Genomic DNA, 23664 nt, shown 5'->3' with positions numbered 1-23664 from the left:
GAGAAATTGCTTTTCAATGTCAAATACTATATATTATTTATCTCGTGATATGATAAGTAAGGTATTATCATTCGTTCACCACACATAAAAATATCTCCATTATCTCTCTACATGAAGCCCTTCAACTCTCAGGACCGAACTCAGAGTGCATTATTTCTTTTTTTTAAAGATTACGCTGTCACGGGTGAACATGTAGTCAATAGCGCCGTAAATCAGGTTCACTTGTCCGGGTTCGAATCTACACCCCTACTGGTAACACAAAAAACTGGTCCTACGAATCCGCCCACTTCAAAACAATGAAAATGTGAAAAACAAGAAAAGAATGCAGTGTGTGTGTTTTTTTATTCCGCCGACCAGATATAAAAATGTTTAAGAAACCCAACTCATTTACTATCATTACCAATATTATTTAAAACGCTATCACTAAACCTGTTAGAAATGTATCCAAAAGCTTCCGCTCCCGCTTTATATTTATGTTCACTTTTTTCCGCAAACTTTAGAGTAATCAGTGTGGCTGCACCAGGATAGCACAGGGCAAAGTCCGTGGTCGGAAATGGTTCCAAGTCACGCCAGTCTGACACACGAGGCCCGCTGAAGTAAACAGCGCCAAATACTATAAAATAACCAAAATGTCAACTTGATAAACCAGTACACACGATGTGTTATTGAGTGGGCTGGCCGCACTTTGCCCCCAAGGTTTAGTTAAGGGTAGAATGTGTGTCTCATACTGAAAAAGGTATAACATATATAGCAGGGGTCATAGAAATAGGTTTTCGGACGCTTAATAAAAAATCTTTATGAAGTAGTGACTCAGCTGAATACATTTAGTGATGACAGTGTACACATATAACATGCAATTGCAATCAGTTTAAATCAATTGTACAAAAACCTATGATGTCAGCATTTACGTTTACAAAAGGTGTCCAATATGGCTGCCATAAGTATTCTACAAACCACCGCTATTTGCCCTGATAAAACAAACATATAAAAAAAATAATTAAAAACGCCTTTTGTATACGTAGTTAGATAAATGCTGAAATCATAGGTTTTTGTACAATTGTTTTTAAATTAGTTTCTGCTTTCCAGGCCTTCCGAGTGGGTTTGGAGAAAGCTTGGACTCGTCACAGTGAAAACCGGTTCAATGTGTTTATACCATTCCTGGAGCGGTATTCACAAAGCTTCTTATAATTTTCTTAAGATATTAATAATTCTTAAACCCACCATGAAATCTGAGTTTCTCTAACAACCAACTTAAGTTTTAAGTAATTTCTTAAGTCATATTCACAGAGTTATTTAACCACTTATTGGCCATAAAGTGACGATGATAATGATGATAACTTATATTTATCATGGGCGACATTCAACTTCTGCCATTGTAGTCGACGTTGCATTTCCATTTATACACATTACATTTGCAGTGTTCTTGCTTCTTTCAATACGTTATTCACGATAGATGGTGGAAGTATACAAGCTGAGACGGGGCGGTGGGATAGCCTAGTGGTTTAAGCGTTCGATCGTCACGCACAATGCCCCGTTCGATTCTCCATATGGGTAGGTTGCGTGAAGCCCATTTCTGGTGTACCCGGCAAATTCTTAGTGACTTTTCAATATTTAAATATCTTTCTCTATTCACTTTTAAATTTAGATCAAGTCTAAAAAAGACTGGGGTTGGGGTTGGCGTTGGCGGTATGATGAATGAATGTATACTGAACAACAAAAGTTCCTGTGAAATTGATTAAGATTTAATGCAAAGTTATGTTTTTACCAAATCTGAAACAATTTCGGTTTGCAACAGATAACAGACTCCTGTAAGTGTTCAAATGGTTTAATTTGCCATACTGACTTCAGAAAATGCGTGATTTCATAAAACACATGAACATGCCAAAATGTCAATTTACAAATCAGTAGCGTGTGTGTCCACCTCTGGTTGCGATACAAGCAACACATCTTCATCTCATGGAATGGACCAGGCGTCGCACAATGTCCTGTGGGATATCTGTCCATATCTGCTGGAGCATGTTTCGAAGTTCCTGGAGTGTCTTCGGAACACGTGGTTGACGTCGAAGGCGCCGATCCATCTCATTCCACATGTGCTGGATTGGTGAGAGATCAGGGGAGCGAGCCGGCCAGGGGATGACATTCACGTTGTTTTGTTGAAGAGAATTCTGAACAAGTCGAGTAAAATGAGGCCGGGCGTTGTCATGTTGAAAGGTAATGCCTGGGCCATGACGACGCAAAAACGGTAGAACAACAGGGCCGTAGACGCTGTCTGCACCACTGTAGACGTGCTTGACGGTGGTTTCCTGTCAAAATGGGACGTCTGGTGGGTCTTCTGGCGACAATCCCTGCACATCTGAGGCGACGGCGTACGGTTTGTGAAGATATTCGTCGAAGGCCAGGGATTCTTCTTGCAGTCACTGTTGCTGGCTGGAATCGATTTCGTAGGTGTGTTGTTCAAATCCAGTTGTCTTGTCGATTATTGGTTACGCGTGGCCTGACACTCCGAGGATGGTCTCTGACTGCATTCGTCTGTTGCCAACGTTGCTATAAACACCAAATGGTGTTTCTGTGGACGTTAAATTGTCTTGCAACATCACGTTGACTCGATCCTGCTTCAAGCCTACGCTCGCAATGGCTCGCAGACGCTCATTTTCGGAAAGGCGTGGCATTTCGTAATGTTGAATAATTGCGTAATTTTGTTGTGTTTCTGAGTGGTTGTTGTCAGCACGATGCTAAACAATGCATATGGAATCCCGTTAACGCACATGTTTTTATACCCATTCTTGGGTAGTGAAATGCATGGGTCAACTTTTGCATGGAATGCATGCTTTTCTGTAGCTGTTGCGTTTTTGTGACTTGATTCCATACATGTACTACAATATTGAAAACCAAACTTTACTTGTTTGAAAAATACAGTAAAATATTGGTGTCACAGGAACTTTTGTTGTTGAGTATATTTCACAGAAGGTAAGAAAGATAGCTTTGATCCATAGGATCAACACGGCGCAAAGACATTTTGTAGCATACCTTCCTGATGGTGCAAGTACCTATACTATCATTATGAACACGTGTAACCCAGAATTGTAATTTGCATCTGGTACCGTCATGTTGTCTCAGGCGCCGCGATTCGCTGTGCAGAGTTGCGTCCCTTGGGCACGCCAGAAACCTATGATTGTGGGTTAGATTCCCGGTTCGCCCCGATTATGTTTCTATGTTTGTCAGCACCCTTCCCGTGCTCGTGGGTTTCACCGAAGTGGTAAACGTCTGAGACCTGCATCACTTCGGGCTTTTCTCCCACATTAAGACGACATGCCGCGATATAACTGGAATACTGTTAAAAGCGGCGTTAAACGAGGCGTTAAACCCAACTAACTCACTCAGGATCGGGAATGAGAATATGAAAATTACATATTTCAGTTTAAATGTTTGTTGTAGAAAAAAAGATTATGGAATCAAAACTTACGTTTTCACAACGATGACTTCCTGAAACATTGATTGTTTGCTAGGAACAAGGGGTATTACGTTGACACAACCATAGTCTTATGCATGGTACTGTTGACAATGGTGTATATCTAAAGTGGTAGAGTTATTAATATTTTTTCATGATTTATCTTTTTAAAGTTATAGCTAGATTGTGTAATATTATTTTATAATGAAGTAGATCGATCAGTGGAGACATGCAGATGTTGTTTAAAATTGAAACCAACAATGTTGTACGTTTTAACCATACTTCTGAGAGTTACCTCCGTAATGTTAATGTTTACTCCTGTAGCCCGACAGTCGGATGTTCACGCTGTCCAAAAGTGCTAATACCTCTTCCACAGAAATGGGTCAAGGTTTCCCGCATAGCGATATGCTGTAGTGCTGCCCCTGTCCCTCCCGACAGGCAGAACTCGCTCCATGGAAATGGGTTAACGTTTCCCCTATAGTGGTAGGCTGCAGGCCTGTTCCCGCCCCTCTCGACAGACAGCACCGCTAGCGGCTGCATGCGAGGAGCTGAAGCACATAAGGGCAGGTACACCAGTCCAGGGCCCTGTTCCACACGGCGTTGTTAGCGCTAAGGTGATCGTAACTCCCACACATTAACATGGGCTTACGATGGCTTTGTGGAACGGGAACGGGAGCCAGGGCAGAGCGTGTCTCCCTTCTATGATTGTGCCTGAGTAACAGAAACATGTTTAGTGGAATAATTTATAGTTAGGAATGTTTTGAAAAAATGTACAAAGATAGTTTGTTTACATCACTCCAAGTATTAGTCATCCCCATGTAACTTCTCTTTCCTTCCCAGAATTCCACTGAGCCGAAGTGTGGTAACTTCACAAACCAAACACAAATAAAGCACGACCATGACGTCACAGCAGCTGCAGATATACGGGACAGCGTTGGAGCCGTCTTTCCCTGTGTTCGCGAGACCTACAGTAGCATGTGGTAGAACCCGTATATGTTGGATTCTGATTGACATTTGCTGGTTACGTGTGCATGCTAACGGTTTTTGTGCCATCAAAAAAGACTTTCAGATGACATAATATGCGCTTAGGTGGTTGTCTTTTTGAGGTAAAAGTTTCCTGAGATGAAAAGTATGGTAAAGGTTTGTGTACGCTTCATTTCACTGAATATCCCTTCACCGGTACTACGGGTGGCCCAGTCGTCTAAGGCGCCGCGATTCGCTGTGCAGAGTTGGGCACGCCAGAAACCTATGATTGTGGGTTCGCCCCAATTATGTTTCTAGGTTTGTCAAGACCTGCATCACTTCGAGCTTTCCTACCACACTAAGCTGACATGCCGTGATACACCTGGAATATCGTTAAAAGCGGTGTTAAACCCAACCCACAGGTACTGCAATAACATTCACACTGGCGGTGGGTAGCCTTGTGGATGAAGCGATTGCTCGTCACATGGGTACAATGTGGGAAGGCCCATTTCTGGTGTCCCCCCGCCGTGACATTGGTGGAATATTGCTAAAAGCGGCGTAAACCCAACTCACTCATTTCCCATTGATGTCATTAATAACTGAAAACCAAACGGCAGCTTGTTCCAGAATTGATGCGAGCTTTATGAGTATATTTTCACTTCTGATGCCTGGGAGTCTTTGTAGATCACCCTTTCATGGCTTCTGGAGAAAGAGGGGCGTATTGGCGATGAGGATAACCAGAATGTTTTTGGAAACATCTGGCAACTGTGTGTAAGTCATTTCATTATTTGTTGTTTAACTCCGCACTCAGCAATATTCCAGCTATATGACGGCGGTCTGGACCAGACATTCCAGTGATTGATTTCATGAACATCGATCAAGGTTAATTTGCCAAACTACATGTGCTGAGGGATTGTGAAAGTCAGGTGTTCAACATGGACCAGGCAAATTACAAGCGTTAAACGGCGTTTATTAACAGTGTGGTATCTTGACAGGTGATGTGATTGAAGTCTACGAGACGACAGACTGCCAGTTGTAGCTGAACTCCTGGAGGTTGACAAACCCATCTCCTGAAAAGAAACCGAAATTGTACAGTACTGGAGAGGAGTATGCAGCCAGCTTCTATAAACACAACTTTCGAGGAGCATATAATTCTCCGTTGGGCGCAGCCAATATTGGGACAGGTTTTACATTAGCATTTCGATCTAAAAAACACGTCCTACATACGGTTTTATGTCACGACTGAAGACTCCAGGTAGGAAAATAGGCAACTTTTGCATAACTAACAACCCGTGAGGAGTAAGCATATACTGCGAAACGTTGTGTTGATAATAAAGAAGTTGACATCCATAAATTCACAGCAATGACGATAAGGCATGTCGGCTTTCACAGGTGGACGTTTGTCATGTTCCCATCCTCATCAGTTAGTGTCATAGATGTTGCAAATGAGAAGCCAGCTCACAAACATTCTCTGCAACTCAGTACCAGTCTCGACAGGGCCACGAGAAAGATGTAACCGGGGTGGACAGGTGATCAAGTCGAACGTGACTCATTTGTTAGGGATATGTGTTCGGGCGAAATGTTTCTCGAATGTTTGTCCCAGCACATTTCGTGGGAGGAAAGGCCGAAGTGATGCAGGTTTTAGACGTTTACTACTTCGGTGAAACCCACGGGTATGCATCTTGCCGAGGCAAGAGTTAACTGACTGTAAAAGTCCAGTTTCCACCCTTGCCGAACTAGGCTGGAATTACTGGCCTCGATCGTAGCGCCACCAGTGGCTATTACTAGTTATGTCCCTTCTATGCATCTATGGACCAATCAGATTCCACCTATCGTATCGTTTGCTTCACACAAAATAGCAGCGCCCAGTCAGGACGATCTGATGGATAATCAAGATCTATATTGTGATATAACGGGTCTTACATCGCGAAATGCATCACGTGAGTTAAAAAAACATGAAAAATATCTGTTGACAAGGAGTTGGCGGTGCACATGTTTTGCAAATCCTGCAATCAATCGAAATCTGGACGACAGTTTTCGAACCGGATTTCGATTGGACTATGCATAGACTCGTTAGTCGAGCAAAAACGTAACTCCATAATACCAGCCTTGTTCGGCAAGGATGGAAACTGGACTTTTATAGTCAGTTACCTCCCTTGCCTCGGGAAGATGACAGGTATGGTGCTTAGAAACAATCGGGGCAAACCGGGATTCGAACCCACAATCATAGGTTTCTGGCGTGCACAAGGGACGCGAATCGCGGCGCCACCGCCACATGAGAATTGCATAGCCTTAACAATTCAAAGCGGTGACCTCACCGTTGTCGTCAAAGAAGGCAAAGAGATACTTGAGGTCAGGTGCGTCTATCTGGAGGTCCTTGTTGATGTCCAGCTCGATGAAGGCTCGCGCTATCTGGCCCTGGTCAGTCGTGTCCAGCCCCAGCTTGTGGCTCTCGGACCACCATTCACGCTTGCTGATGTTGCCATTTTCTGAAAAAGTACATCTTCAGGTACATTGTTAGTATTTTAAACCAACAAGAAGGTCCATATGAAAGCATTGTCGCAAATAATTGAAGCTGACATCATTCATTACCTCGTTCCAACATAGTCTGAGTTGATGTCCATTTCAGATCACAGTCCTTCTTGAGGTTATTCTTTGCATTGGGGGACTCTTAATATCAAGTTTACGAAGTTCAAAGCTCCGTTCCGTAGCGTTAAGACGATAACACTTTTATCAGAGGTTGGACCCGTGAAGACCCGGAGTAGAATAGGTCTTTAGCAACCCATGCTTGCCGCAACAGGCGACTAACGGGATCGGACGGTCAGATGCTCATGATGTCAACCACTGGATTGCCTGGTCCAGACTCGATCATTTACAGACCGCCGTCATACAGCTGGGATATTGCTCAGTGCGGCGTTTAACAACCAACTAGTTGGTACATAATTTTGGGGGAAAGGGGCGGATAACTGAGTTTGAGGTGAACAGGCAACAATATTGACAGCTATAAGTGACTTGTGCTCAGATTTGAAACAGAGCTGCTTTCAATCCATATTGCATGTAACGTCGCTTTTATCTGTAACGATGTAAGTTGTCAATTACGAGTTGTTTATTGCGGACGTTTTGGATATCCAATCCTCGGCATTAATCTAAAAGTCATTGAAATTCACGTCCTTTTACGGGCGGGCCATCGAATTAAGAGACTGTCTTCCTGGCTACAAAGACGGGAGGAACCCAACATGGCGATTGGACGGCTATTTGTAGCGTTGTGTCATTCGAATATGGAAGCGGAATATTAAATGGTGTATTATCCTGCAGAGATATGACCCTAGTGTTCAAGGTCGACTATTCGTCATGAATCAAGGACAGGGGGAGATAAATTAATTACACACATCAGTTTGTTTCCAGAGCAGTGCCTATCCGTTCTTCGTAAAGGGGTCAGGCAATGATGGATCGCTGTCAGGAGCTTGTTACTGTCAAGGGAGATAACTACATGTACTCACTGTCGGTGTCAAAACTGGAGAAGAAACAGTTCATCCATTCGTCTGGCTTGATTCGATCTTTGCAGTCGGAACACGATGTGAAAAGGGAGTTCGCTGCAACACTGGGACGCTTGGAAAATGTAGTGCTGCAAGTGACAATTATATGTACATTTCATCGTACCACGCATAAGGTATTGCGGCCAGCATACTAGCGTGTTTTACGCCGCACTCAGCCATATGACGGTGGTCTGTAAATAATATATTCTGGATCAGATAATCCAGTGATTTGAATAAACATCGGCCAATTGGGATAACATGCATCAAGTCAGCGAGCCTGATCTTGCCTGGTCCAGACAATCCAGTGATTGACATGAGCCTCGATCCACGCAATTGGGATCGATGACATGTATCAACCAAGTTAGCGACCCTGACAACCCGATCCCGATAGTCGCCTCTTACAAGCATGGGTTGCTGAAGACCTATTCCACCCCGGATCTTCACGGGTCGCTTACAAGTACAGTACTTGGGAGTGTCGATATAAAACTTGGACAGACTTGGAAAATACTTGTCTTCACGTCCATGTTTTCGGATGGTGAAACGTTCCTTGATTTGACTGTTGATATGTGCTATTACCATATTAAGCAAAGGGAAGTGGGCTTGATGTGGCAAGGGTAGATGTAGACTTTGATAAATAGGCTATTTGACGTTCTTGCCTCGGGAACATGATTCCCAGCAACCTATGCTTAATTGAGGGGTGGCGGAATGTTTGGTTATTTAACGCCGCACTCAGCAAAATATTCTAGCTATATGACGGCGGTCTGTAAATAATCGAGACTGGAGACATCATGAGCCTCGATCCACGCAATTGGGATCGATAACATGCACCAGCCAAGTCACCTTGCCCGACCACCCGATCCCGTTGGTCGCCTCTTATGACAAGCACAGTCGCCTTTTACGGCAAGTATGGGTTGCTGAAGACCTACTTATAGCAGGAATATTGCCGAGGTCGGCGTTAAACTAAACACATTCTCAGCTGGACACCATTTAATCAACGATCTTCGAGATGCGACCTTCATAAATTTCCACCCTTGTCGAATTTGGCTACTTTTACCAGTTGCGTCTCATATTGACCAATCAGATTCCACCTTTCATATCACTTGCATTTGTTTCAAACCAAGTGGCAGCGCCAAGGCAATGCAATGTGATCGATGATGAAGATCTATATAAAGCGGTCTTACTCCACGAAGTGCATCAAATCACATGGGCAATTTGATCAAACATGAAAGATTAGGACTGTTGAACTAAGGTGGCGGTGCACATGCTTTGCACTGAAATACTGCAATCGAGCTTAATCTGCTTGGAAGTTGCCATGTTTACGAATCGGATGTCTATTCCGATACGCGATTTTGACTGGAATATGCATACACTCGCTATCGGTAGGCTAGTAAAAATATAACTCGGAAATTCAAGCCCATGGCAGTTCGGCAAAGGTGGAAATTGGACTTTATAGTCAGCTAACATCCTTGCCTCGGGAAGATGCGATAATAGCAGCGTTAAGTTCGTTTTGGAGAACGGGTCAAGATTGTTGTAAAACGCCGCACTCGGTGCTCATTATTCCAGCTATTTGGTGGCAGTCTGTAAATAATCGATTCTGAACCGGACCAGATAATCCACTGATTGACAGGAGTTTCGATCAACTCAGTTGGGACACGATGACATTCATCAACCAGGTCAGCGAGCCTCACCCACCCACCCACCCACCCCCCAATCCCGTCACCAATCCCGTTAGTCGCCTCTAAGAAACATGGGTTGCTGAAGACCTACTCTAACACATTTCGTCACGGGTGAACGGTTCAAGTATAGTTGAAATGTAGAAATGATACACTCGCTTATGCGTTTGTTTTTTCACGCCGCACTCAGCAATATTCCAGCTTTATGACGGCGGTCTGTAAATATTAGAGTCTGTACCAGACAATCTTGTGATTGACATCATGAGCATCGATCCACGGAATTGGGATTGATGACATGCATCAACCAACTCAGCGAGCCCGACCACCCGATCCAATTAGTCGCCTCTTACGATAAGCAAAGTGGCCTTTTACGGCAAGCATGGGTTGCTGAAGACCCTTTCTACCCCGAATCTTCAAGGGTCGCATCTGGGATGGGATGTACTCACGTGGGGGGACCGGTGGGGGGAGTCCGGGGCGTGACGGGCACATGACCAGTAGGTTCCTGGATGTCTGAACATGAGACATTATCGGGAGTCGTCTGGAAATTCTTCATGAAACCTGCAATATCATAAATCCAAGCCTACATGCTGCACACAGGATTTGTTTTATTAATAATTAGTACGTTACCTCGATTAGTATCTTCATAACCGATAATGTATCTAAAACAGACAGTGACTTGCACTATAGGCATGGTCAAATTGCAGACCTAACAAGTTTCATTTAAATCATTTTAAACCTGTCTTATGAGTTGGATAGAATAGGTCTTCAACAACTAATGAGGCGACTAACTGGATAGAATTGTCAGGTTCGCTGACTTGGTTTATGCTCATGTCATGTCATGCTCACTAGGTTGTCTGGTCCAGACTCGTTTATTTACAGACCGCCGTCATATTGCTGGAATAGTACTGAGCGCGGCGTTAGTTTTCTTTGGTTTGTTGTTTAACGCCGCACTCAGCAATATTCCAGCTATATGACGGCGGTCTGTAAATAATCCAGTCTGGACCAGACAATCCAGTGATTGATATCATGAGCATCGATCCACGCAATTGGGATCGATGGCATGCATCAACCAAGTCAGCGAGCCTGACCATCCGATCCCGTTAGTCGCCTCTTACGACAAGCATGGGTTGCTGAAGACCAATTCTACCCCGGATCTTCACGGGTCGAGCGCGGCGTTAACAAAGAAAGGAAAGAATTTAATAATCACTTTCACAGCACAGCGACAATGCCTCACGTATTTTATTAAAACGTCTTGGCCTATTCCAGCATAGGACCCTTCAACTCAATGCGTTGCAACTCAAAGTCTAGCTACAGTTTGGTGTATGCCAGTGGACATGATCCAACACGTGCACATCATGTTTTCAAATAGTTGTGTAATAAGCAACCTAGGTCAGAGGATCAGGTGAAACGTGAGTTACTAAGACATCTCTTTTGGTTTTAAGATATTTCATTGGCCGAAAAAGAGTGAAAGAAAATCCCCCACGAAAAAAGTCACTCCAAATCGTTCCAATGGGAGCAGGGGGCTATTCTAAACTGTATAGACCATCAGACAACGATGGTGTTTCCAAGAATTCACAGCTGACAGTTCATGTTTCGAAAGTGAGTGACTTTGGTTTAACGCTGTTTTAAACCGTATTCAAGTTAAACCACAGAGTGTCAGCTTATTGTGGGAGGAAAGCCCGAAGTGATGCAGTCTCAGACGTTTACCACTTTGGTGAAACCCATGTTTTCTGCAGGACCATGGTAACGCCCCTTCAACGCTGTGACTCCAGGGATGTTTCCTTGAAGCTTCGAGTGACAACCAGAGACTAAAAAACCTTCGGTACTTCGTGATCTAAATACGTCACAATTTAATTCCCTGTCTGCACACGACACCAGTTCAATTACAACTTGTTAAGACATAGGTGTATAAAACAGTGACGCAAAGAATAGCTCCTAATGTAGGCGAGGGGAAATGGGGTCAAACGTAGCGTTCAAGGTGGTACTTATTTTGCAACGTGCATGCACGTGTGTGCGCGTCCAGACTAATGCCAGTTTTATTGTGCTAGCCTAATGAGATCCCATGCCGCACTTTAAACATGGATACCCCACTCAGAAACCGACCTCACCAGTTCTTGTTTTAACCCCTTACTGCCGAACGCCAGGCAAAGAAACAATAAGTACCGTCTTTTAACGTTTTTTTGGTTTGACGATACCGGGTTCGAACCACCGACTGGGCAGACGCTCTCTCCACTCCACCACGGAGGCAGTTCCTTAAGTTTTGCTCGGGATTTAAACAGCGCCTGGAGTGATCGATCGATGGCTACCCCTAACCCCGCCGCTTTATGGTATTCGGTAACGGCACCTACCTAATTGGAACATTTCTTCCACGTCCTGCTCGCTACACGTATCGGGGACACACACGCCCCACGTCACTGTGTCATCCTGGAAAGAAAGTAGAGAATTGAACCCGGAGTGGAATCATGAGAATGGGGCTTCAGCAATACTTCATGTCTAAATGATTGCGTCACCCAATCATATGCCTCAAGGTGGAAATCTGACAGTGCCAAATCTGCAGAAATATGCTGCCTGGTTGTGTACTAGTATTTGGTTCAAATGCAGCATGTATGCATAGGAGTGTGAGTGAGTTGGGTTTAACGCCGCTTTTAACAGTATTCCAGTTATATCACGGCGTGTCAGCTTAATGTGGGAGGAAGGCCCGAAGTGATGCAGGTCTCAGACGTTTACCACTTCGGTGAAACCCACGAGCACGTGTATGGTTCTGACCAACCTAGAAACATAATCGGGGCGAATCGGGATTCGAACCCACAATCATAGGTTTCTGGTGTGCAAAAGGGACGCAACTCTGCACAGCGAATCGCGGCGTTTTAGACGACTGGGCCACCCGTGCCCCCGAACGTATACATAAAGGTAACACACGGATCAGAGACTCCAAATATGCGAGAAGGTTACTGCTGCTGCTGCTGCTACTTCTATATATTTTGCGCTACCATACTACACAAGGGCATGCATAAAGCGCTATATAATTATTATTAGGGTGGATGTGAGGCGCTGGAAGGTTACCAGTCATTACCATCTCATCCTTCTGGGTACCCATTCAGTGCTGGGTGAACAGAGGCATAATTGGAACAGAGTCACTTGCTTTAGGAGACACAACATGTGCTGCGTGTGCTTCACTGTGGGGCAGTACCAAAGCCCTAGCAAGTCCCAGGAGTCAATCTGGCGAACACGGTCTCCCATCCAAGTGCTCTCCGAGACCAACGTTGTTTAACCTCGCCTGATTTGTGACATGTGTGCTGTAAGAGCTGATCAAAGCAGTGTGGAGTTGCTGAATTAGCTGACTAAAGAAAATAAAAACACTCACTACTCAACAAGGCATGCATATTTCGGCCAATATATAATCCATTGTCTCAGGATATAACGTATATATCTCTAGATAGCGAAACCTAGTTAATCTAGATGGACAGTTGATTAAGATAGGCTAGGGAAACGATAACTGAGGACGTTATATTTTTTTGTTAGTTGTGTAACCCTGCACTCAAGAATATTCTTGCTATATAACGCAGGTCTGTAAATAAACTAGTGATTGACATCATGAGCATCGATCCTCGCAATTAGGATACGATGACATGCCTCAACCAAGTCAGCGAGCCTGACCACCCGACCTCATTAGTCACCTCTTACGACAAGCATAGTCGCCTTTTACGGCAAGCATGGGTTGCTGAAGACCTATTCTATCCCGGATCTTCACGGGTCAGATGGGGACGTAGTGATGTCCAGAGTAACGAGGCTTCACGGTACATTCAAAGTGTTGACATACCATTTGAGAGATGTCCGCAACCCAAGGCATATGATGAAACACAGCCCGGCAGTACTTTCCTTTGAAGTCGATAGGGGAGGTTAGCGTTTTGTTACCAAGGATAACTCCAGGAGCCAACTGCGCGTGTATGCTCCGACATTCCTTCGGTTCGCCCAGCCAGTGTACATTTCCCTCGTAAATACCACTAGGCGGCTTGCCGTAGGAGTCCAGCACTGAAAATTAGTGAGTGATTGAATAAATATTCCAGCTCTATACTGCAGACCTGAAATAATACAGTCTGGGTCAGACAAACCAGTGATTGCGAGCATGATCAGCAACCCAAGCCGTCAGGGTACGATGACATTATCCGTCAGGTCACACATTGTACCCACCCCATCCTCCTCTTACTTGGCTTAGGACAATCAATGAATTGCGGGCGGGGGACACAAGAGTGTGAAGATCTGAAGCAGTCCCATATTGTACTACAGGGACGCTACAATTGCGGATATGACAGGCATGACCAATAGTTTTGCTCTGGTTTGATGGGTATTTTCTTGACATAATCTAGTATATGTAACGCAAAGGACAGAATCGACGAAAATGTGTTTTTTCGAGTAAAAACAAATGGCGCTTGATATCGATGAGAGGGCGGGTATTAATTACTCGCTTTTCACGACCCAAGGAAACATGGTCCAAGTCCTACTTTTCACGACCCAAGGTATCATGTCCAAAGCCCTACTTCCTTACATTGTATGAGTATGTAATTTTTACAACCCAAGGGAATATGATTCCAGTTCTCACTTTTCATTCATAAGTAACGCGGTGATTAAAAGAGGACCTGAAATAACAATTTCCTTGCCTGACACTCATTAGGAGCGAGAATACCAACTTCTCAGTGCCTAAGGCAACAATGTACTTACTTGTCCTTGACTAATAACAGCGAGATTACTTACTTCTCAGTGTCCAAGGTAACAATGTACTTACTTCTCATCGAGGGGCGTCGGGTAGCCTAGTGGTTAAAGCGTCCGCTCGTCACGCCGAAGATCCGGGTTCGATTCCCGACATGGGTACAATGTGTGAAGCTCATTTCTGGTGTCCCCCGCCGTGATATTGCTGGAATATTGCTAAATGCGGCGTAAAACCAAACTCACTCACTCACTACTTCCCCTCGACTAGTAACATCGAGATTACTTACTTCTCAGTGTCCAAGGTAACAATGTACTAACTTGTCCTCAACTAGTAACAGCGAGATTACTTACTTCTCAGTGTCCAAGGTAACAATGTACTAACTTGTCCTCAACTAGTAACAGCGAGATTACTTACTTCTCAGTGTCCAAGGTAACAATGTACTAACTTGTCCTCAACTAGTAACAGCGAGATTACTTAATTCTCAGTGTCCATGGAATCAATGTACTTACTTCTCCTCGACTAGTTACAGCGAGACTACTTACTTCTCAGTGTTCAAAGTAACAATGTACTAACTTGTCTTCAACTAGTGACAGCGAGACTACTTACTTCTCAGTGTCCAAGGTAACAATGTACTAACTTGTCCTCGACTAGTAACAGCGAGACTACTTACTTCTCAGTGTCCAAGGTAAAATGTACTAACTTGTCCTCGACTAGTGACAGCGAGATTACTTACTTCTCAGTGCCCATGGTGTCTTGATGTAATTCAAGTCCTTCCTTGGTGGAATCTGTATACCGGCAACTGCGTCGACGAAGTTCATCATGTCGCTGTAGCATCCTGGCGTGATACTGTCGTTGACGCTGAGGGGGAGGATGTCCCGGGCACTACCAAGAGTGAGGAGTCTTTGAAGCGTCCTCATCTTGTCCAGCCTATCAAAGATAGCATCATTCACCATCCGTTTAGCTGCGATGTCGTCTGGGGTATAATGGTTCATCTGGAGATAGTCGTACACGTCGGTAATGTTGACGCTGTGCAGCTCATCTGCGACGACGCGTACGGCGTTGATGAAGTAGGGTGACCGCAGCAACGCAGGAAGAGCATCAAGGACTTGATCGAATAGGATTGATATTTTCGGGTCATCGGTCAATGACATGAATGGCCCAATTTCAGAGCTGATGTTAATCAACTTTCGGAACAATTTGGGATGCTTGTAGAGAGCGTCAGCCACAAACAATGCTGTTTCATTCAATGGTTGTTGGTCCAATGTGAAACTGTTACTTAGATCAGCTTGTCCGGAGACACAAACCACGGTCAGAAATAAACACACACCTTGACTCCACATTGTGAAAGTGTGGACTGCTCGTGAAGACTGGAAGACGTCAGACCCAGCAGGTCAAATCTCAACCTTTCGAACTGTAACATTGCTGAGTTTCCGGAGTTTCCACGCATTGATGGTTTGTTCTGTATTTGTCCTGTTATCTGTATTCGGACATAATGGTACAGTCTTGGTCACGGGGTAATTTGCACGACGAGCATTCCTTGGTTGTGGCTTCTTCCGGGCAACGATGTTGCAACAATCTGAGTGTGTCTTGCCTCAAGCTGTTTGCAAGTCATACACTACCAGAACATGCAAGAGTAGCCGGTAAGGATGTGTCTCGTACATTCCAAATAAAGATGATGATGCTTCTGGGGCAGGATTGTGAACAAATTGAGGGGTGATATACCACAAGGTGAGTCATTCTCTCCCTCCGTCGCAATCTATATGCTGACCCGGTGTTATGCTCAGCACAAGTCAAATAAACAGCTAAGATTAATATGGTCAAACTAAACTTTTATACGTTTTATCTGTGGGACTTTGAACGTGTGTCTTTGCGAAGATTGTTAGGATCAAGCCGTGTTTGTTCACGTGATAACACATTCTCCCGTGATGATCAAGGTTAGAATTGGCCTCCAACAACCCGCGTTTGTCGTTGGAGGCCACTAACGGGGTCGGGTGGTCAGGCTCGCTGACTTTGTTGATGCATGTCATCGTGTCCTAACTAAATGGATCGATGCTCATGATGTCAATTACTGGATTGTCTGGTTCAGACTCGATTATTTACAGACAGCTGTAAGAAAATTCATATTCAGTTTGAGAATTCGCTTTTCTGGACTTTTCTTTGCACTGGGAAATAATGAAGTTACTCACCGGTGCCCTGGGTAACAGCGATCGTACTTATCAGTGCCCTAGGTAACAGTTAACTTACTTGTCAGTACCCTGGGTAACAGTTAACTTACTTATCAGTGCCCACGGTAACAGTTAACTTACTTGTCAGTGCCCTAGGTAACAGTTAACTTACTTGTCCGTGCCCTAGGAAACAGTTAACTTACTTGTCAGTGCCCTAGGTAACAGTTAACGTACTTGTCAGTGCCCTAGGAAACAGTTAACTTACTTGTCAGTGCCCTGGGTAACAGTTAACTTACTTGTCCGTGCCTTAGGTAACAGTGAACTTACTTGTCGGTGCCCTAGGTAACAGTAAACTTACTTGTCAGTGCCCTAGGTAACAGTCAACGTACTTGTCAGTGCCCTAGGTAACAGTTAACTTACTTGGTAGTGCCCCAGGTAACAGTTAACTTACTTGTCAGTGCCCTGGGTAACAGTTTACTTACTTGTCAGTGCCCTAGGTATCAGTTAACTGACCTGCCAGAGCCCTAGGTAGCAGTTAACTTACTTATCAGTGCCCCAGGTAACAGTTAACGTACTTGTCAGTGCCCTAGGTAACAGTTAACTTACTTGTCAGTGCCCTAGGTAACAGTTAACGTACTTGTCAGTGCCCTAGGTAACAGTTAACTTACTTGTCAGTGCCCTAGGTAACAGTTAACTTACTTGTCAGTGCCCCAGGTAACAGTGAACTTACTTGTCAGTGCCCTAGGTTACAGTTAACTTACTTGTCAGTGCCCTAGGTAACAGTGAACGTACTTGTCAGTGCCCTAGGTAACAGTTAACTTACTTGTCAGTGCCCTGGGTAACAGTTAACATACTTGTCAGTGCAATGGGTAACAGTTAACTTACTTGTCAGTGCCCCAGGTGATAGTCAACTTACTTGTCAGTGCCCAGTGCCCAGGATTTTTAGGAAGAGAGTCAGGGCTACATCGAACAGGATAGGCATTTCGAGCCTTGGTGAGGGACTTTAGGCGTTTGAATTTCTCGAGGGCCATACCATCCATAATTTGGAGTGTCAAGTGATTTTCGCTCCGTAATTACGCTTAGCTTGCAGCTCGAAAAAAAATTGAAATATGTGAATGGTTTGATCCAGACAGTATAATCTTGATGTATACGTCTCGGAAAAAACCGAAGTACCTCCACTTTATTATCATTCCGGAGATAACAGATTTGCAGATGACATCACTCATTCAATCACTCACTAGTAATTCACTGGCTGTTGTGTACAAAGTATACTCGCCAAAAAGAGAACTGCTCAGAGGATATTGATAAAGATATATAAAACTTTAAGGAATTAGCACACAAGCGATATGTTAGGCATGAAGATAGAGTTAAAGTTTCTTTATACTTTCAATGCGACGTGGCCGCCTCCGTGGCCTAGTGGAAGAGCGTCCGCCCGGAGAGCGGAAGGTCCGGGGTTCGATCCGGCCGCGTCATACCAAAACACATTAAAAGATGGTACTTGTTGTTACCCTGTCTGGCGCTCGGCATTAAGGGGCGAAAACAAGCACTTGTCTTGGAGTCAGTATGCTGTGTCTGAGTGGGGTATTCATGTTAAACTGCGAATGGTAGCTCAGTGCTAGCACTATTAATCGGTATCAGTCCGGACTAGTACAAGCAGCCACACATACACACGCGCATGCACATCGCTACATACGTGCAATAATCAGGACGGGACGTTAAACCTCACCTCACCTTCATTGCGACGTTTCGGTACAGATGCTAGTACTTCGCAACAACACAGAAAAGTAACACACCATGAGAACCACCGGATTGATGCCCGCACAAGATCTTAACTTGAAACTTCTTGAATAGTGGGAGATTCTCTTGGTTCTTAGGAACTGTGTAACTTCATGCCACGACCTTCTGAAGCACAACGGAATAACGTCATTGGACTATTGGAAGCATAATTGTCAGATAGACAGTAGTTAGAAGTTGACGGATGACAAAGATACAATGTACGGATAACAACTTCTTTATTTACTGTGATGGCGACGTTTCGGCGTAGATTCTTATATCATTGTCAGGCAAGGCTTGCACTCAGCAATATTCCAGCTATGTGACGGCGGTCTGTAAATAATCGAGTCTGGACCAGACAATCCAGTGATTGAAATCATGAGCATCGATCCACGCAACTGGGACACGATGGCATACATCAGTCAGCGAGCCTGACCACTCGATCCCGTTAGTCACCTTTTACGGCAAGCATGAGTTGCTGAAGACCTATTTCCCCCCCCCCCCCCCCCCGAAATATTCACGGGTCACGACCAAGAAAGAAGTGAGTAAATGAAGTTCTAATTGCAGGTGTTTCTCACTTCTAAAGTCAATGTACAGCGATCCACGGGGGCCTTTTATCTAAGAATATATGACATCCCTTCAAACAGGGTCGTTGTTCACACATCATCAAGGAGAAAGCCTGCTTCTGGTACTGGTGTATCGTCATGAAGTTCCATGCCACCTTCAGCCAGTAAGCGTGTAAACCGAAGACATGTGTCGTGTCTGGCCTCTGTACTGTGACCAAGGGAGCAAATAGCTGGATGGACATTTCCTGGCATTTCCTGGCATTTCCTGGCTAGGGTGTTCAGACTGGGTGTCTCTGGACACACCTAAGTCAGGCCTCATGTTATCAGCAACAAGAAATAGGATGTTCTTCCTGCAGTGGCATTGTACAGTCAGCTGTAGAGGGACAACATCCAACAAGATCACATTTATGGACAGTATTAGGGTGTTTGGAATTTCTAGGATATATTTATATTATAATGTCAACAATTTAAGGATTATCCTTCTGACCTCTACCACAAAAGAATCGAAACTGGGTTTTCTCTGGCGTTGTCGTTTTATATTTGTTGAAAACATCAATTCATTTCATAGACTATCAAACTGGACAGTGTGTACAAGTTAGTACGAAGCACTACACAATCTGGCCTGTTGTCTGATAAGAATTGTTTTTTGTGCCGTGATGTAACGATAAGAAGACAAGTGCTTTTTATGTTTAACTTGAAATTCTTTCAGCCATTCTTTAGGTGACCTTAATGTCTGGAAAACCGATGTCTTTCTTACTGGCATCGACTGCCATTCAGGCTTAGAGGAATGTGTCGCTTTTGGTGTGATGCTTTCCCCCAGCGCTCTGGTTCGGACGTCTTCTGTAGCTCTGACGAGTCTCCCTTAGCTCGTCCGGGATTCTCTGAAAATTGACTGTCAGCACCTATCTTTGTAGCTACCGTTCAACATAATCGGGGCGAACCGGGATTCGAACCCACAATCATAGGTTTCTGGCGTGCCGAAGGGATGCAACACTGCAGAGCGAATCGCGGCGCCTTAGACGACTGGGCCACCCGTGTCCCCAAATCAAAAATGGTACTTTTTGGTGGTTCAAAAAGAGACAAGAGTAAACATATTTTATTAAATCACCAACGGAATATGTTAACGGTTATAAATATCTTGGAATTCACTTTACAAATGAAAACTCTTTCCAAACCTGGATCCCTAGATCTCTCCCTCCCTCGCCCCTTGGATCGCTCCCTCCGTCGCTCCCTGGATCTCTCCCTCCCTAGCACCCTGGATCTCTCCCTCCGTCGCCCCCTGGATCTCTCCCTCTATCGCACCCTGCGTCTCTCCCTCCCTCGCCCCCTGAATCTCCTTCCCTCTTCCACTGGATCTCTCCTCCCTCGCCCCCTGTTTTTCCCCCTCCCTCTTCCACTGGATCTCTCCCTCCCTCTTTCCCTGGATCCCCTTCCCTCGCCTCCTGGTTTTCCCCCTCCCTCTTCCACTGGATCTCTCCCTCCCTCTTTCCCTGGATCCCCTTCCCTCGCCCCCTGTTTTTCCCCCTCCCTCTTTCCGTGGATCCCCTTCCCTCGCCCCATGGTTTTCCCCCTCCCTCTTCCACTGGATCTCTCCTCCCTCGACCCCTGTTTTTCCCTCTCCCTCGCCCCCTGGTTTTCTCCCTCCCTCTTCCCCTGGATCCCCTTCCCTCGCCCCCTGATTTTCTCCCTCCCTCGCCCCCTGGATATCTCCTCCCTCGCCCCCTTTACTATACCAGCTGTTATTGAAGATATCAGTATCCATGTCTAACTTCGACTAAATCAATAAGAAAGGCACAAATAGTAACAATACAGCGGTGCCGAGGATATGGTGTTGAGTGATTTGAAGAGTTAAAAAAGAAGGGATTATATATGTATTATATCTAATTCACGACATTCTTTATCATCGAACAGTAAGGCACGTTTTGTTTCTTCAGTGTACAGATTTTTAGTATGTGTTAGGCGTTCTACTTATATCTGTGTCACGCGGCGTGTAATTAACAAGCTCTGCATTCTTAAATTGGACATCATATTTATGACTCATATTCATGTTTTTTTACTGCCATTCTGTATCTGTCTATTTCTATGATATTGCTGCGTTCACGGGTCAGTTTTATTTGCCAAAAAGTCCCATTCGTCTCATTTTGACGCATGAGTGACAAAACTGGTGTCAGATACAAATCCCTATTCCTTCTTACTTGCCTTTGCACCGGTGGGGCAGGATACGTTCACCTTTTCGCAAACATCTGGTTTCATCACTATTAATTTTGATAGTTATTCATAAACACATGCTTATGGTATAGTTGGATCCGTATAATGGACTATATTTTTATGATTATGGACTGATTTTTGTCACTTTTATTTCATGGGTGTCAAAAAATATTATAGCATGTTTTCATCTTATATAACTTTAAGATGACTTAGTTCATGTTAAACGTGTGGTATTAGAGTGACAAGCCTGTTGAACTAGATAATAATTTCCTGCTGTCAGCAAAATACTTGGTCACCATGGGTCAAGGCTATGCCATGTATTCATTATAACGTACACTGAACAGATATACCATATGATAAGAATCATCTGCTATGTTCACAGGCCAGATGATACATAAATACCTTCTCGACAACTGGAACCCAGTGTAATTTTAGACGTTATGATATTGTGGGTGACTTTTCTCCTGCTGGCGGTGACATCCGCCCGGGCTCGCATGAATGTGTTGTTTTTGGTGTCAGATGACATGAGGCCTGAACTCTCCATTTTTGAGGGACCCGACTTCCCGAGTCCTGTCCATCCTCCGATGCATTCACCCAACCTTGACGCCCTGGCTCGAAGGAGTCTTCTGTTAAAGAGAGCCCATGTTCAGCAGGCTGTGTGTTCCCCGAGCAGATCATCTCTCCTCACAGGACGAAGACCGGATACTACCCATGTGTATAATTTGCAAGATTACTGGAGAGTTGTGGGAGGTAACTTCACCACCATCCCTCAGTACTTTAAGGAGAACGGCTACAGAACCATTGGTTCCGGTAAGATATTTCACCCCGGACATGCCTCCGATAACAACGACCCCATATCCTGGACAGACCCATATTTTGAGGCCGGAACGGAAGCCAACGCGTTTGTTTATAAAGATAAAGTCAGCTGGATGAATGTGCCGATGGATCTTCTAAAGAACAACTCCCTTCAAGACACCCAGAATGCTGACTTTGCTATTAAAATGATCAGAGAGGCTGCCCCTCAAGCTAGATCTGGAGAACGTCCTTTCTTCATCGCACAAGGTTTCCATAAGCCCCATCTTCCCTTTGTGGCGCCACAGATGTTCTTTGACATGTACCCCGAGTCGTCTATCAGTCTCCCAGCCAACCCATACGCTCCTGATAAGATGCCAGATATTGCATGGTCTAGTTATGGAGAACTTAGAAATTACGTTGACATTGCAAAATTAAATGCTTCAGGAGACATTAACTCCACACTCCCTAACGATGTTATCCTCGGCTTGAGGAGAGCCTACTACAGCGCCCTCAGCTACACCGACTACGAGCTGGGACGAGTGGTCAAGGAACTGGAGAACCAAGGACTGGCCAACAACACAATCATCTCCTTCTGGGGCGATCACGGCTGGCAGCTGGGTGAACACGGTGAGTGGTGCAAACATACGGACTTTGAAATCGCCACCCACGCCCCTATGATGGTACATGTGCCGGGTCTCACTGACAACGGTATCATGACGGAAGAACTCACTGAGTTTGTGGATCTGTTTCCAACTCTTGTCGAAGCTGCAGGTCTTACTGCTCTTGACCTGTGTCCAGAAAACTCAACCAACGTTCTAGTCTGTTCCGAAGGCAACAGCTTGGTTCCTCTGATGAAAGATCCAGCAAGTCCTAACTGGAAGAAAACAGTCTTCTCACAGTACCCAAGGTCTGCCGATAACGGTCACCAGATGGGCTATAGCATGACCACAGCTAAATACAGATACACCGAGTGGGTGAAGTTCGACATGAAACCTCTCTATAAGCCGGACTGGAACAAGGTTTATGGTGTTGAGCTGTACGATCATATTAAGGACCCTGAGGAAAACTATAACCTGGCTTATAATTCTGCTGAAAAGAAACTTGTATCTGAACTACGGAAAGAGCTGCATGCTGGATGGAGGGCTGCCAGACCACGGACATGATAGTATTGGGTGAAATATTTATTGATTAAGAGTTTCTTTAAAGACCTTGGTTTCACCACGAACCCAAATTTTATTTAAAGTATTTTTACTTCCCGACGAGGTGTTTAACTTTTTCTATAATGACCAAATACCATTTTGAATAAACTGCCGTGCCAAAAAAAGTATTCACCCATGTTTTATGGTGTCTAAAAATGAACCAAACAAGAAACGGTTATTCGATGGTGATGTATTTGATACGGGGACTTTACGTTGGTCGTGGTTCGGCGACTGTTCTCAGCCCAGTAAGGTTTTGATAACGTTTGGTCTTTTCCGAGACGTCGTCTTCATATCGTTAAAGAAGTTGTTACCCATTAATTGTGTACATGTCAATTTTGTTTTGAGGTACGATCGAGTATTTTTCTAAGGATTACTCCATTGTAATAGGACGTTGTTTGATCGGTGTTACATCATTTAAGGATTTCGTAAAGAGTTCAATGTCATACCGGAAGTTGTCTCGGTACCGGTTGGTGGAACGTAGGGAAATTGCATTCCACCAGTGACAGAAGTTATTTAGACTGCTCAAACGACAAGCATTGCATACTTGCGACCAACACTGAGCTGGAATGCCCGCAGTGAATGGGTGTAAAACAGGTCTCATTCGTCACAATGTGGTTGTCAATCCGAAAG

The 23664-nt window shown here is 44.5% G+C and overlaps 3 protein-coding genes across 3 annotated transcripts; 1 reads left to right on the top strand and 2 right to left on the bottom strand.

Annotated features, from left to right (window-relative positions):
• Nucleotides 1-5360: 5360 nt before the first annotated feature.
• On the bottom strand, nt 5361-15722 carry LOC124152475. Its single transcript, XM_048394373.1, has 7 exons — nt 15062-15722; nt 13441-13652; nt 11969-12044; nt 10067-10178; nt 7912-8036; nt 6730-6900; nt 5361-5481 (listed from the first exon to the last, which is right to left on the bottom strand). Exons 1-7 carry the CDS (start codon nt 15666-15668, stop codon nt 5423-5425), a joined length of 1362 nt encoding a protein of 453 aa, XP_048250330.1. The 5' UTR covers nt 15669-15722; the 3' UTR covers nt 5361-5422.
• A 4293-nt stretch (nt 15723-20015) lies between these two features.
• Nucleotides 20016-20594, bottom strand: LOC124152519 (sodium/potassium/calcium exchanger 1-like). The gene has a single exon (XM_046525482.2). It carries the CDS (start codon nt 20592-20594, stop codon nt 20016-20018), a length of 579 nt encoding a protein of 192 aa, XP_046381438.2.
• Nucleotides 20595-21480: 886 nt separating this feature from the next.
• Nucleotides 21481-22998, top strand: LOC124152520 (iduronate 2-sulfatase-like). The gene has a single exon (XM_046525483.2). It carries the CDS (start codon nt 21481-21483, stop codon nt 22996-22998), a length of 1518 nt encoding a protein of 505 aa, XP_046381439.2.
• The last annotated feature ends 666 nt before the right edge of the window (nt 22999-23664 follow it).

Source organism: Haliotis rufescens, unplaced genomic scaffold (genome assembly GCF_023055435.1).
Source record: "Haliotis rufescens isolate VD_foot unplaced genomic scaffold, xgHalRufe1.0.p SCAF_13, whole genome shotgun sequence".
NCBI lineage: Eukaryota > Metazoa > Mollusca > Gastropoda > Lepetellida > Haliotidae > Haliotis > Haliotis rufescens.
Note: the sequence above shows the minus strand (reverse complement) of the source record. Positions and strands in the feature narration are given on the sequence as shown.